This window comes from Hoplias malabaricus, chromosome 4 (genome assembly GCF_029633855.1).
Source record: "Hoplias malabaricus isolate fHopMal1 chromosome 4, fHopMal1.hap1, whole genome shotgun sequence".
NCBI lineage: Eukaryota > Metazoa > Chordata > Actinopteri > Characiformes > Erythrinidae > Hoplias > Hoplias malabaricus.
Window position 1 is genome coordinate 5,320,285 of NC_089803.1, and position 12,366 is coordinate 5,332,650.

At 40.1% G+C, this 12,366-nt stretch overlaps 2 gene segments (V, D, J or C); one reads left to right on the forward strand and one right to left on the reverse strand.

Moving 5' to 3' along the window:
* Nucleotides 1-7,399: 7,399 nt before the first annotated feature.
* On the reverse strand, nucleotides 7,400-8,001 carry LOC136694174 (immunoglobulin kappa variable 4-1-like). The segment is given in 2 exon segments: nucleotides 7,400-7,737; nucleotides 7,953-8,001. Coding segments are annotated over 2 exon segments (387 nt in total).
* On the forward strand, nucleotides 8,000-10,023 carry LOC136694177 (Ig kappa chain b5 variant C region-like). The segment is given in 4 exon segments: nucleotides 8,000-8,017; nucleotides 8,259-8,317; nucleotides 8,778-8,884; nucleotides 9,707-10,023. Coding segments are annotated over 4 exon segments (501 nt in total).
* Nucleotides 10,024-12,366: the final 2,343 nt, after the last annotated feature.

Genomic DNA, 12,366 nt, shown 5'->3' on the forward strand with positions numbered 1-12,366 from the left:
AAGACGTAGTACATGGAGACTGCAGCTTGATTTAGTTATTGATTATTCACTGTTTTGGAGGAAATCAAATCATGTTTTAAACTTTCACATCATGGGATGTGTGTAATGTTACAATTATAATGAATTAAATGAAAGAAATAGTTTTAAAAGTATTCTGAATGAAATGTATCTATTAATGTAATTGTAAATATTAGTTCATATTTGAAGCGGTTCAGTTTAAGGTTATAATTAGAGCGTTATTTTAATGCTTCACTGAACTCAGTTCTGCTCTGTTAGAAAAACAGTTATATGCAAATGTTTGGGGACGCCTGGTGAAATCATAATGTTCTGTAGATGTTTGTAAGTGAAAACTCTGTAATATTTAATGAAACTGAAATCCTCCTCTGAATGTAATTGTAAATATGAGTTTATATGTGAAAGTGGTTGAGTTGAAGGTTGTAATTAGAGTGTGATTTTTACTGCATCACTGAAGTCATTTGTGCTGTGTTAGAAATAAGGGAAATGAAACTGTGTGTGTGTGTGTGTGTGTGTGTGTGTGTGTGTCCTAGCTCCGACCCACCCCACCCTCACAGTCCTGCCCTCCTCCAGTCTGGGGCAGGGGACGACCACCTTGGTGTGTTTGGCCAACAAGGGCTTCCCCTCAGACTGGAAGCTGAGCTGGAAGGTGGGTGGAAACCCTCTGACCTCTGGGTTTAGTCAGAGTCCTGGGCTTCTGCAGAAGGACACTGGCCTCTACAGCTGGAGCAGCACCCTGACCCTCCAGGAGGACGAGTGGATGAAGAAGACAGTGACCTGTGAGGCCACCAAAGGAGGCCAGACTACTGTCAGTGAAACACTGAAGAGAGATCAGTGCACTGGACAGTGAGGGTCCACACCTGTGTTGGAGCTGATAGAGCTCCTCTTCATCTTCAGTGTGTTCAAACATGTCTCTGATTAATGCTCAGATCTTCACATCAGCTTCTGGAGCAGCTCAGTACAGAGTTACACTCTCTATATATACACTCTTACACTGTTTGTTGATTATTTGTCTGCCTTAAAGTCTAGTCATTAACTTTCCCTTGTAACACAAATGCTTTATTCTTTGGTGAAAATAAAACTTTTTTATCAACACAATGTTTCACTGCTTTCTGACTCTTCATCAAAAATAAAATCAAATCATACTTCATTTATATAGCACTTTCTATAACTGATTGCAAAGCATCTTTACAGAATTGGGACAGAGCAGATAGTGATCATGTGCATTCAATCTGACATTACAGGAGTAAGATGGGCTATATTTAGAAAGTCAGGAATTAATGGAAATATAGAGTCCCCAGCTGTACTTTTTTATGAAAAATATATATATTTCAGCCTATTTGTTTGGAAGACTGGTGGTCCCTAATAATGTATCAGTAATAAAATGTGACACCCCCCCCACACCACAACCCAGTGTTACTTTGTTGCTTCAGAGCAACAGTGTGCAACAGTTGTACTACAACACCAAGGATTTCTATATGTTTAATATGTGAAATAATATAGAAACATGCAATATATGCATTAGAATGTTTTATTACAACAAGCTTCATCCAGAATCTGTTAATCACCACAAAATAAAACATATACAATTGTAACATTGGAACTCTTTATTTACTGTAGGTATTGTGTGTGTGTGTGTGTGTGTGTTGGAATGTGTTTTTTGTGTGGGGCATTGTTTGAGGAAATGTTCTTCTATATTTTTGAGGAAATTTTAGCTAACTGTGAATTCCTATTCTGTGTGGAACTTCAGGAAACTTTTGGTGTGCCTGTGCAGCCTGGTACTTTACATGTCCCCTTCTTGTCTGACACAATCATCCAGTGCACTATGGTGTCCAGACGCACATCTGGGACTGGAATTCTTGCCGTGGGTCCTCTTTCCTTCTGTGCCATATATTCACTGGCAATCGTTGAGCTTGAACGGCCTCTTTTGTGCTTGAGACATTTTCCACTTTTGCAAAGGCCTTCAGTAATGTAAGACTTAAATGTGTGAAGCCTCAATTGCTCCTCCTTTTTCATGCCTGTGGCATCACAACCTCTTCTGTACAGCAGCCATGCAGTCACAGATATTGTATACAAGAAATGGAATACCAGTCGGTGGTACCACTTCGTTGGTACAGTACGATCCACCCCACCCATATGCTTATTATACTCCTTCACCACAGCAGAACAGGGGACCTTGAGCTTTTGCTTGCCGTCCCACCTTTCAGCCTCAGTGACTGGGTATGGTCCAATATAATCACTAAGCAGGGTCACAGAGCAATTATCATACCACTTCACAACACGTAAGTTAGTTTCTCCAACCATGGCTGTGTTCTCTTGAAAAGACCCTTGTCCTGTTTTCTTCTGTTCTTTATCACCCATTACATTGCTGCCTGCTAATCTGTTGCTACGGACAGTACCAATACAATGAATCCCCTGTTGAGCGAGGGGGAGTTCAAGAGGGACAATGGTAAATCAGTTGTCAAAGAAAAGCTTGTGGTTCTTGTGCTTTAGTACAGGTTTAGCCAGCCGGAGGACAACATTGCCGCTTGCTCCTACTTCTGCTAATTCAGGGGGTTGTACAACTCTCCCCGTATAAATCCCAAAGTTGTGTGGGACACCATCAGAGCTGGCCAAGAGAAGTACCTTGTATCCCCATTTCCTTGGTTTTGCTGGCAGGTATTGCTTCAGTCTGTTTCTTCCCTTGAATGTAATCATCTGCTCATCTACAGCCAACTTCTCACCCATTGGAATTATGTTCAGTTTTGAGGGCGGATGAGTAACTAGTGGACGGATCTTATTCAGTGGATCAAATATTTCCTCTGTTCTATCTTGATGCAGGAATTTTTTCATGGCCTTGCACCCAATGATTCCAGGTATGCTCTGGACACACCTTGACCCTGAGCTCAATAAGCGGTTACAGATAATGTTTGCATGAATGAATGAACATTACAGTACCCAGAAACTGCTCCAGGTCTTTGACAGTGAGATTCAGGGGCTTGTTGAAATCACATTGCATAACGTACATTTGACTGCTCTACAATGACTTGCAAAATGTCTTCAGAAAAAAATACCTTGATGTATGTCAGGTGGGACTGGTTATCATCTGATATTGGAAGGTTGCCCTGCCATTCTGGGTAATCAATAAAGTTCCCACCATGTTGGGTTCTTTGTCAGAAACATAATCAACATCATTTTCTCCATCTTCAACCTCAGGCTCAGGGTCATTATCAACAGGGATAAATTAGATCTTACGTATCTCACACATATCTTATTTGTATAATTTCATTCCCATACTGGAAGCATAGCACATGTTACATTTTACTAACTGACTTCTGACTTCTTAACTTCTTCCCAAACCTGATTTTGGGGTTCATTCTTCCTCCCTGTCACTTGTCTCAAGTTCACTTTCCTCACTGACGGAAAGGAATGACCCTAACTGCTCAATCAGGTTCCTGTCGGTCATAAAATGTCTGTGTGTCCATTTTCTGTGAGAACTGATAGATAGGACAGCAAAAACATTGAATGAGACCATTATTTTGTACCCCTCGCACATATCCAAACATTCTGCATTGCATATAGCTCTAAAATGTATTCTAATTGCACAGTGTTGCCTTGAGGCAACAAATAAAAACATGCAGTTTTAGCATATAAATAAATGATTTATTTAAACAATAAAATGTAGTTTATTAAATATTTATGTACATATAGATATTTTGTGTGAATGTATGTTTATTTAAAAACATAAAAAAACAATGCTTTTTCTTACACTTTGCTAGCACTGTGTCCTATGCAGCACTGCTTGCTGAAAGACAGAAAATGACACACACATCAGCACCCCATGTTAATGATCACTGACATATCATGTGACATTGGAATTATTTAAATATTTATTTTTATTTAGAGATAAGATTTTAGGGACAAAAAGGTAGTTTGTTGCCTGAGGACAACACTATGACATAGAGGGTTAAGAAATAATGTCAACAGCCTTTGATCAGAAAATGATACTGATATAAACTGATGTCAGGTTAAAAGTTAAAACTTTCACCTTCTTTTTAAACCATACTTCAAGGGACTTCTCTTTATGGCAGGATCCATCAACACTTCAATTGTAGCTTTTTAACTGATGGTAGGAGGCTTTGGTCTAAATGCTCTTAATCAATTTCTAGTGTGTTTACATGTTCCTTACTGGCTTTCTTCTTACTGTGATGTGTTTAGAAATGAGAAATGGAATTATGAAGGCTTTTCCCTTGAAGAATCCAGATCTGTGTCACTGTGCTTCACTGTAGAGAATATGTGGATTTTCCTGCTGAAGAAATAAGTTTTACTTGTTCAGTGTAATTTCACACGACATTACTGTCTCCAGTTAAAATCTCAAAGAACTGTTCTACAATCGTGAGAACTCTGTTTGTATATATATCTCTGGAACACACCCTGGAAGGGGCGCTAGTCCTTCACAGGGCAACACACACACAAACTCACACCTATGAACACTTTGGGTCGCCAATCCACCTACCAACATATGTTTTTGGACGTGTGGGTGGAAACCAGAGCATGTGGAGGAAACCCACGTGGAAACGAGGAGAACACACCAAACTCCTCACAGACACTTGGGACTTGAACCCACAACTTCCATGTCCCTGGAACTGTGTGAATTTGACACTACCTGCTGCACCACCATGCCTCCCTTAAGAAAAACAAATATATACATTTATTATAACTTTTGGTCTTCAAGAGGCACCAAACACATTTCAGTATGTGATGGATTTGGTACATTTTTTGTACACATTGTAACCCCTTTCAGTACCACATTGCAGTGTCAATGTTTAGTGCTGGAACAGACAAGAGAATACTAGTTGACTGGACATCAATCTGCAGAAAGTGGTCAAGTAAGATAATGAAGGTCAGACAACAGAACTAATCTGATATCTGCTGAAAAGGAGTTAAAGAACGCACTGATGTTTATGAATTTGGGTAAAACTGAGAGGAGACTCATACAGGAAGGTGTTAAGTGGACGTTCAGTCCTCCAGCCAGTGCCCATCATGGAGGCATTTGGGAGCACATTATTCAAATGGTGAAGAACATTTTATCGTCATGATGAGGGTCTAATCACAGAGATGTGGGAGGTTGAATGACACCAATGAGTTGGAACCAGTAACACCCAATCACCTACTGCAACTTAAGGTCCAACCCATACCCCCAGGAATATTTAGAAGGGAAGATCTATATGCCAGAGGCAATGGCGACGAATGCAATATATTGCTGATGTTTTCTGTATGTGCTGGATACAGGACTATGTTCCACTCATGTAAGAATGACCTAAATGGTCCCGCATCAGGCCCAATTTCTGTGTGGGAGTCATTGCTGTGGTGGCTGATCCTACAGAACCATGAGGCTCAAGGGTGATGGCAAGACTCATTGAAGCTATAACAGATTCAAAGGGTCTCTGTCGTACTGTAAGACTTTAAACTAAATCCGACAAGGTCTACCTCCTGGTAAAAGCTGAAAGCACAGATTGAACTGAGACTCATGAAAAGTGCACATGCTTCCTTTCGCATTACATTCATATTTTTGTTTTGTAATATAAAGGCTCCCTATAAAATTGGCTCCCTTTGTGTATAGACACACGCAGTTGCTACAAGGGGCCGGACATGTTGGAGCCTAATACAGTTAAAATTAGCTTTTTGGTTTAGACTCTTTCTTTGATTGCTGGCCTTCAGCCTGGAACTTTATTGTGATATAGCCTTAGGCCACATGTTCAGGTAAAAGATGACATCTTCCACATGTGATCGGTCTCAAGTGATGTGTATCTCTCCTCCACAGAGTGTGTTATTGTGTGTGGTGTGTGTTAGTGAGTTGTGTGTCTCTCCTCCACAGAGTGTGTTACTGTGTGTGGAGGTGTGTGTTAGTGAGGTGTGTGTCTCCTCCACAGAGTGTGTTATTGTGTGTGGAGGTGTGTGTTAGTGAGGTGTGTGTCTCTCCTCCACAGAGTGTGTTATTGTGTGTGGAGGTGTGTGTTAGTGAGGTGTGTGTCTCTCCTCCACAGAGTGTGTTATTGTGTGTGTGGAGGTGTGTGTTAGTGAGGTGTGTGTCTCTCCTCCACAGAGTGTGTTATTGTGTGTGGAGGTGTGTGTTAGTGAGGTGTGTGTCTCTCCTCCACAGAGTATGTTATTGTGTGTGGAGGTGTGTGTTAGTGAGGTGTGTGTCTCTCCTCCACAGAGTGTGTTATTGTGTGTGGAGGTGTGTGTTAGTGAGGTGTGTGTCTCTCCTCCACAGAGTGTGTTATTGTGTGTGTGGAGGTGTGTGTTAGTGAGGTGTGTGTCTCTCCTCCACAGAGTGTATTATTGTGTGTGGAAGTGTGTGTTGAGGTGTGTGTTTCTCCTCCACAGAGTGTGTTATTGTGTGTGGAGGTGTGTGTTAGTGAGGTGTGTGTCTCTCCTCCACAGGGTGTGCTATTGTGTGTGGAGGTGTGTGTTAGTGAGGGGTGTGTCTCTCCTCCACAGAGTGTGTTATTGTGTGTGTTAGTGAGGTGTGTGTGTCTCCTCCACAGAGTGTGTTATTGTGTGTGGAGGTGTGTGTTAGTGAGGTGTGTGTGTCTCCTCCACAGAGTGTGTTATTGTGTGTGGAGGTGTGTGTTAGTGAGGTGTGTGTCTCTCCTCCACAGAGTGTGTTATTGTGTGTATCATCCTCCCCCTCAGCACCTGCAGTAGGGTGCAGCTGCAGCAGTGCAGTCTCTGACTGAGGGAGGTTTTTGTACGACTCTATTTCATTGTGTCAACACATAGCCACTGAGGTGGCTGATCCTACATGAGGCTCATGGGAGATGGCAAGAGTCATTGAAGCAATAACAGATTCAAAGGGTCTCTGTCGTACTGTAAGACTTTAAACTAAATCCGGCAAGGTCTACCTCCTGGTAAAAGCTGAAAGCACAGATTGAACTGAGACTCATGAAAAGTGCACATGCTTCCTTTCACATTACATTCATATTTTTGTTTAGTAATATAAAGGATAAAGTGGCTCCCTTTGTGTATAGACACACACAGTTGCTACAAGGGGTCGGATATGTTGGAGCCTAATACAGTTAAAATTAGCTTTTTGGTTTAGACTCTTTCTTTGATTGCTGGCCTTCAGCCTGGAACTTTATTTTGATATAGCCTTAGGCCACATGTTCAGGTAAAAGATGGCATCTTCCACATGTGATCGGTCTAAAGTGATGTGTATCTCTCCTCCACAGAGTGTGTTATTGTGTGTGGAGGTGTGTGTTAGTGAGGTGTGTGTCTCTCCTCCACAGAGTGTGTTATTGTGTGTATCATCCTCCCCCTCAGCACCTGCAGTAGGGTGCAGCTGCAGCAGTGCAGTCTCTGTGCAGTCTCTGACTGAGGGAGGTTTTTGTACGACTCTATTTCACTGTGTGCACACCCAGCTACCACTGATCTCATGAAAACTCTGACAGTAATAATCTCCTGCATCTTCAGTCTGGACGTTACTGATGGTCAGAGTGAAGTCAGATCCAGATCCACTGCCACTGAGACGATCTGAAATACCTGACTGTCTAGTGTTAGCCCTGTAGATCAGGAGTTTAGGAGCTTCACCAGGTTTCTGCTGATACCAATGTAATTCTTCTTTTCCATTACTCCAGCGATACACTGCAGGGCTGGTTCTACAGTTGATGGTGACTGATTGTCCTGTAGAAACAGTTTTCACTGAAGGAGTCTGAGTCACAGTCACCTGACCACTGGATCCTAAAGGAAAGAGTAAATAAAATGCGTAAACAAATTATAATAATATGTACAATTCAACTTTGAAAACATTTTTTTTAATTATTAAAATATGGTTGTCAATTTAAAAAAGTTTACATTATTTTTATATTTATAACTTTATATTTATTCTTGTTTTTTTTTTTTTTTTTTTTTTTTTTTTCAAATTATATGTGAATGTGTTAGTTCAGTTGTGTTACCTCTCGTCCAGAGCGCCAGTGTCCAGATGAAGATGGAGACCAAAGTCATGGTTGCTGTGGGTGAAGTTTGTGGGGCAGCAGCTCTCAGTCATGAAGTGTTAAACTCACAGGACTATAAACACTAGCAGAGCACTGAAGCATGGGCTCATGATGCAAAGTGGACCCTCTCTATGGAAATCATCTTTCTAACAACACTGAGGAAAGATCATCATATTTATTTGATATTGTTTGATCAAACATTTCTGCTCAGTGTGGAGTCTCATGTTTAAAATCCTAAACTCTAACTGTCTCTGCCTTTCATTTGAGGTTTTCTGCAGCTGCTACTGCGGCTCCATCTGTCTGGATCAGGGCTGGAGGACTTTTGGGTGGAGGAAACACAATGATAACAGTAAGAATCTTTTAAACTATTAATGAATGTTGAACAGTTTTCAACAGCAGCTCTAATTTTTACTGATTGAATTATTTATGAACACTTCTGATGAAAGTGAACATATAATCACCAACACAGAGAGTGGAGCATGTTTTTATTATTGTCATTAATTGGATCTGGTTTTAATATTAGTTGATATGATTGTATCTGTGGTTGTAATTGGAATCTGAGATGAAAACATGTTTCTACATGTAGTTTTATACTTTTATATCAAGTGTTTGTCTGTTGTGGAAATACAAAAGAACAAAGTGTGTCCTGGGTTTAGATATTTTAATGTTTATAAAATAATCCTTGTTGAGAATCTGTAGCTTCTACAGTTTGGGAGTGTTTTCCATTATTAATAGCTGCAGAATCCATTAATATTGTGTTCTAGTTCAGAAATGGTGTGTGTAAAGGCTGAAGAGAGGGGTGTGTTTAGAGCAGGAGGTTTTTGTACGGCCAGTAAACGAGTTTGTATCACTGTGGTACACTTTTGGTGGAGGAACAAAACTGGATGTTGGAAGTAAGTCCACTTTTACTCTTTATTCAAAAGGAATCTTTAATTAAAATGATTCTGGACAACAGTAGAGATGCACTTGATGATCTTCTGAATAAATGATAATCCAAATGTGAATGTATTTAATTAGAACTGCTCTGAAGTGTGGAGAGTGTGGAGCTTTAGGTTTCACCACCAGCTCCTGTTTCTGAACTGGATTTCTTTTCTTTAAAATACAAATATTTCCTAAAGGTTTCCTGTGAAGTGTTCAGTGATGACATTTCTTTTTAAAAAGATCAAATGTAAAGCTGGATTGTAGAGTCAGTGTTGGGTGATTAGAGCCGTTCTGTCTCCATCTGGACGCCACAATGTGGAGGTTATTATGAGCAGTGTTTTCTGTTCTAAAGCTTTGAAGACGTAGTACATGGAGACTGCAGCTTGATTTAGTTATTGATTATTTACTGTTTTGGAGGAAATCAAATCATGTTTTAAACTTTCACATCATGGGATGTGTGTAATGTTACAATTATAATGAATTAAATGAAAGAAATAGTTTTAAAAGTATTCTGAATGAAATGTATCTATTAATGTAATTGTAAATATTAGTTCATATTTGAAGCGGTTCATATATGAATCATAATGCTCTGTAGATGTTTGTAAGTGAAAACTCTGTAATATTTAATGAAACTGAAATCCTCCTCTGAATGTAATTGTAAATATGAGTTTATATGTGAAAGTGGTTGAGTTGAAGGTTGTAATTAGAGTGTGATTTTTACTGCATCACTGAAGTCATTTGTGCTGTGTTAGAAATAAGGGAAATGAAACTTTGCGTGTGTGTGTGTGTCCTAGCTCCGACCCGCCCCACCCTCACAGTCCTGCCCTCCTCCAGTCTGGGGCAGAAGGAGACCACACTGGTGTGTTTGGCCAACAAGGGCTTCCCCTCAGACTGGAAGCTGAGCTGGAAGGTGGATGGAAACCCTCTGACCTCTGGGTTTAGTCAGAGTCCTGGGCTTCTGCAGAAGGACACTGGCCTCTACAGCTGGAGCAGCACCCTGACCCTCCAGGAGGACGAGTGGATGAAGAAGACAGTGACCTGTGAGGCCACCAAAGGAGGCCAGACTACTGTCAGTGAAACACTGAAGAGAGATCAGTGCACTGGACAGTGAGGGTCCACACCTGTGTTGGAGCTGATAGAGCTCCTCTTCATCTTCAGTGTGTTCAAACATGTCTCTGATTAATGCTCAGATCTTCACATCAGCTTCTGGAGCAGCTCAGTACAGAGTTACACTCTCTATATATACACTCTTACACTGTTTGTTGATGATTTGTCTGTCTTTACCTGCAATCATTAATTTTTCTTTTAAACAAAACAATGCTTCATACATTTGTAAAAAAAAATAAAGCATTTCAATCGAAAATGTTTGATTTTTCATTTTTAACTCCTCTTTAAACTTTTACTGAAACAGGTGAGTGTTAATGTCCACTTTGAACTGACAGAAGGGGGAGACTGATAAAGTTATTTCAATAAGTCACTAATTAATGAAAGTTCAGAATTCCTGAATGTTCCTTAACCATCAAAAGTCAGAAATATGATCAAAAGCCTAAGACCAGAAAATAATAGTGATATAAATGAACAGATATTAGTTCAAAAGTCTGCTTCCCTCTGTTCTGAAATACATTTACTACCAGAGCCACAGGCTGTGCATTTACACAAATCTGTCTGCACACAGCTACCAGTCCTACAGCAACTACACCTTCTCACGTCAATCACAAACAGAGACTGAGTCGACTCCAAGAGTTCAGATTTTCTGAATGATTCACCAAGATTTGATCCTGACTGAAGAGTTGACTCCAGACATTTAAGAGCAGAATCTCCTCACACTCCTAAAATAAAACCCTGTTTCTTCCCCATAATCCTTCAACACACTGGGGCTGGGTCTTTGTGCTGTGTGTAAAATGATTTCAGACTGTGACTCTAGAGCTTTAACCCAAATAATTCAGATATGTTTACACCGTGCTTCACTGTGGAGATATGGACCTACATTTCATTTCCCTGTTTGCTGTTCTACTTCAGTTAAAACCTTGTCTATTCTAATCCATCTGATTTCATTCTTTTTAGCACTGGCATTAATTTCAGACGCACATTTATACTTATTCAGGTTTAATAATTTCATTGTTTATCAGAGGGATTTTGATGTTTAGAGCTAATGTTTAAAGATAAATTTTGACTGAAACTGAGGTAAAGTTTTATGAAACTGTTAAAATTAGGATTACACAGTGAGGTGTGTGCATTGTTCCATGGTGATGTTAATTGAGAATTGACTTGATCCGGATCATTGTCTGAGATCCAGTGTATTATCTGTATCTTATCAGTTCAATATCTGATACATCATCTACATGAGAACAATATACACAGTCTGATCAGAATAGTACGACCACCTCCTTGTTTCTACACTCACTGTCCATTCTCTCAGCTCCACTGACCACACAGGAGCACTTTGTAGTTCTACAATTACAGACTGTCCTCCAACTGTTGCTCTGCATACTTTGTTAGCCCCCTTTCACCCTGCTCTTCAGTGGTCAGGACCCCCTGATCATTGTTTGTTCATATAGTGACATCACATAGAAACACAGTATTATTGTGTAGTTAAAAGCTCAATAATCTGAACTGTGCTTTAATCTTGAGCAGTGTCTTGGTGAGCAATAAAATCTCAGTGATTCTTCATCATACAGTTCACTAAAAAGTACAATCTCTGTTGTTAAAATTGGGAGTAGCTGTAGATTCAGTGCGGTGCTGAGTGATGTGCTTGAGTGTGACTGACTGAAACAAGCTGAACATTTTTGGACAGATGCAGAATCATCATGAACCTCAGACAGACGGCTTTAAGGATGGACAGATTAAGAATATTTAACTAGAAGTACTGACATAATGTTAATCCAGAGCAAAGGTCACTGTAGGTCAGTGGTGTAACATCATTACATTATTTGTTTGAATTAATCTTAACATTTAATTTAGAAACTTTACATGCGTTGGTAGGTGGATTAGCGAATTAAAATGTGTCCATAGGTGTGTGTATAAATGAATGTGTAAGTGTATGAGTCGAACATGTTGGAGAAGTGTTGAGTTGGACAGGTCTGAGAACGTTGGACAAGTTGACTAAATGAAGCTGAACATCTGGTGAAGGTGCTGCTCTATTCTGGGAGAAAGAGGATGACTCAGGACTGTTCATGTAAATCTGAGTTTCACCTCACTGCTCTCTCGCTCTCTCTCTCTCTCTCTCTCTCTCTCTCTCTCTCTCTCTCTCTCTCTCTCTCTCTTTACTGATGTGTGTAAAATGCTGTGTTCAGTTCAGTTGTTTGGAGTTGTTTGGAACTGTCATAGTGTCATACTCCTAGTGTTTCATTTGTTATTTAATTGCTAAATCAAGTCTTTCATGGGTGACACCATCTTGTAACATAAATTATCCAGAACACGTGAAGCCTTGAGAATCCAGGATTCCAATGGGTTT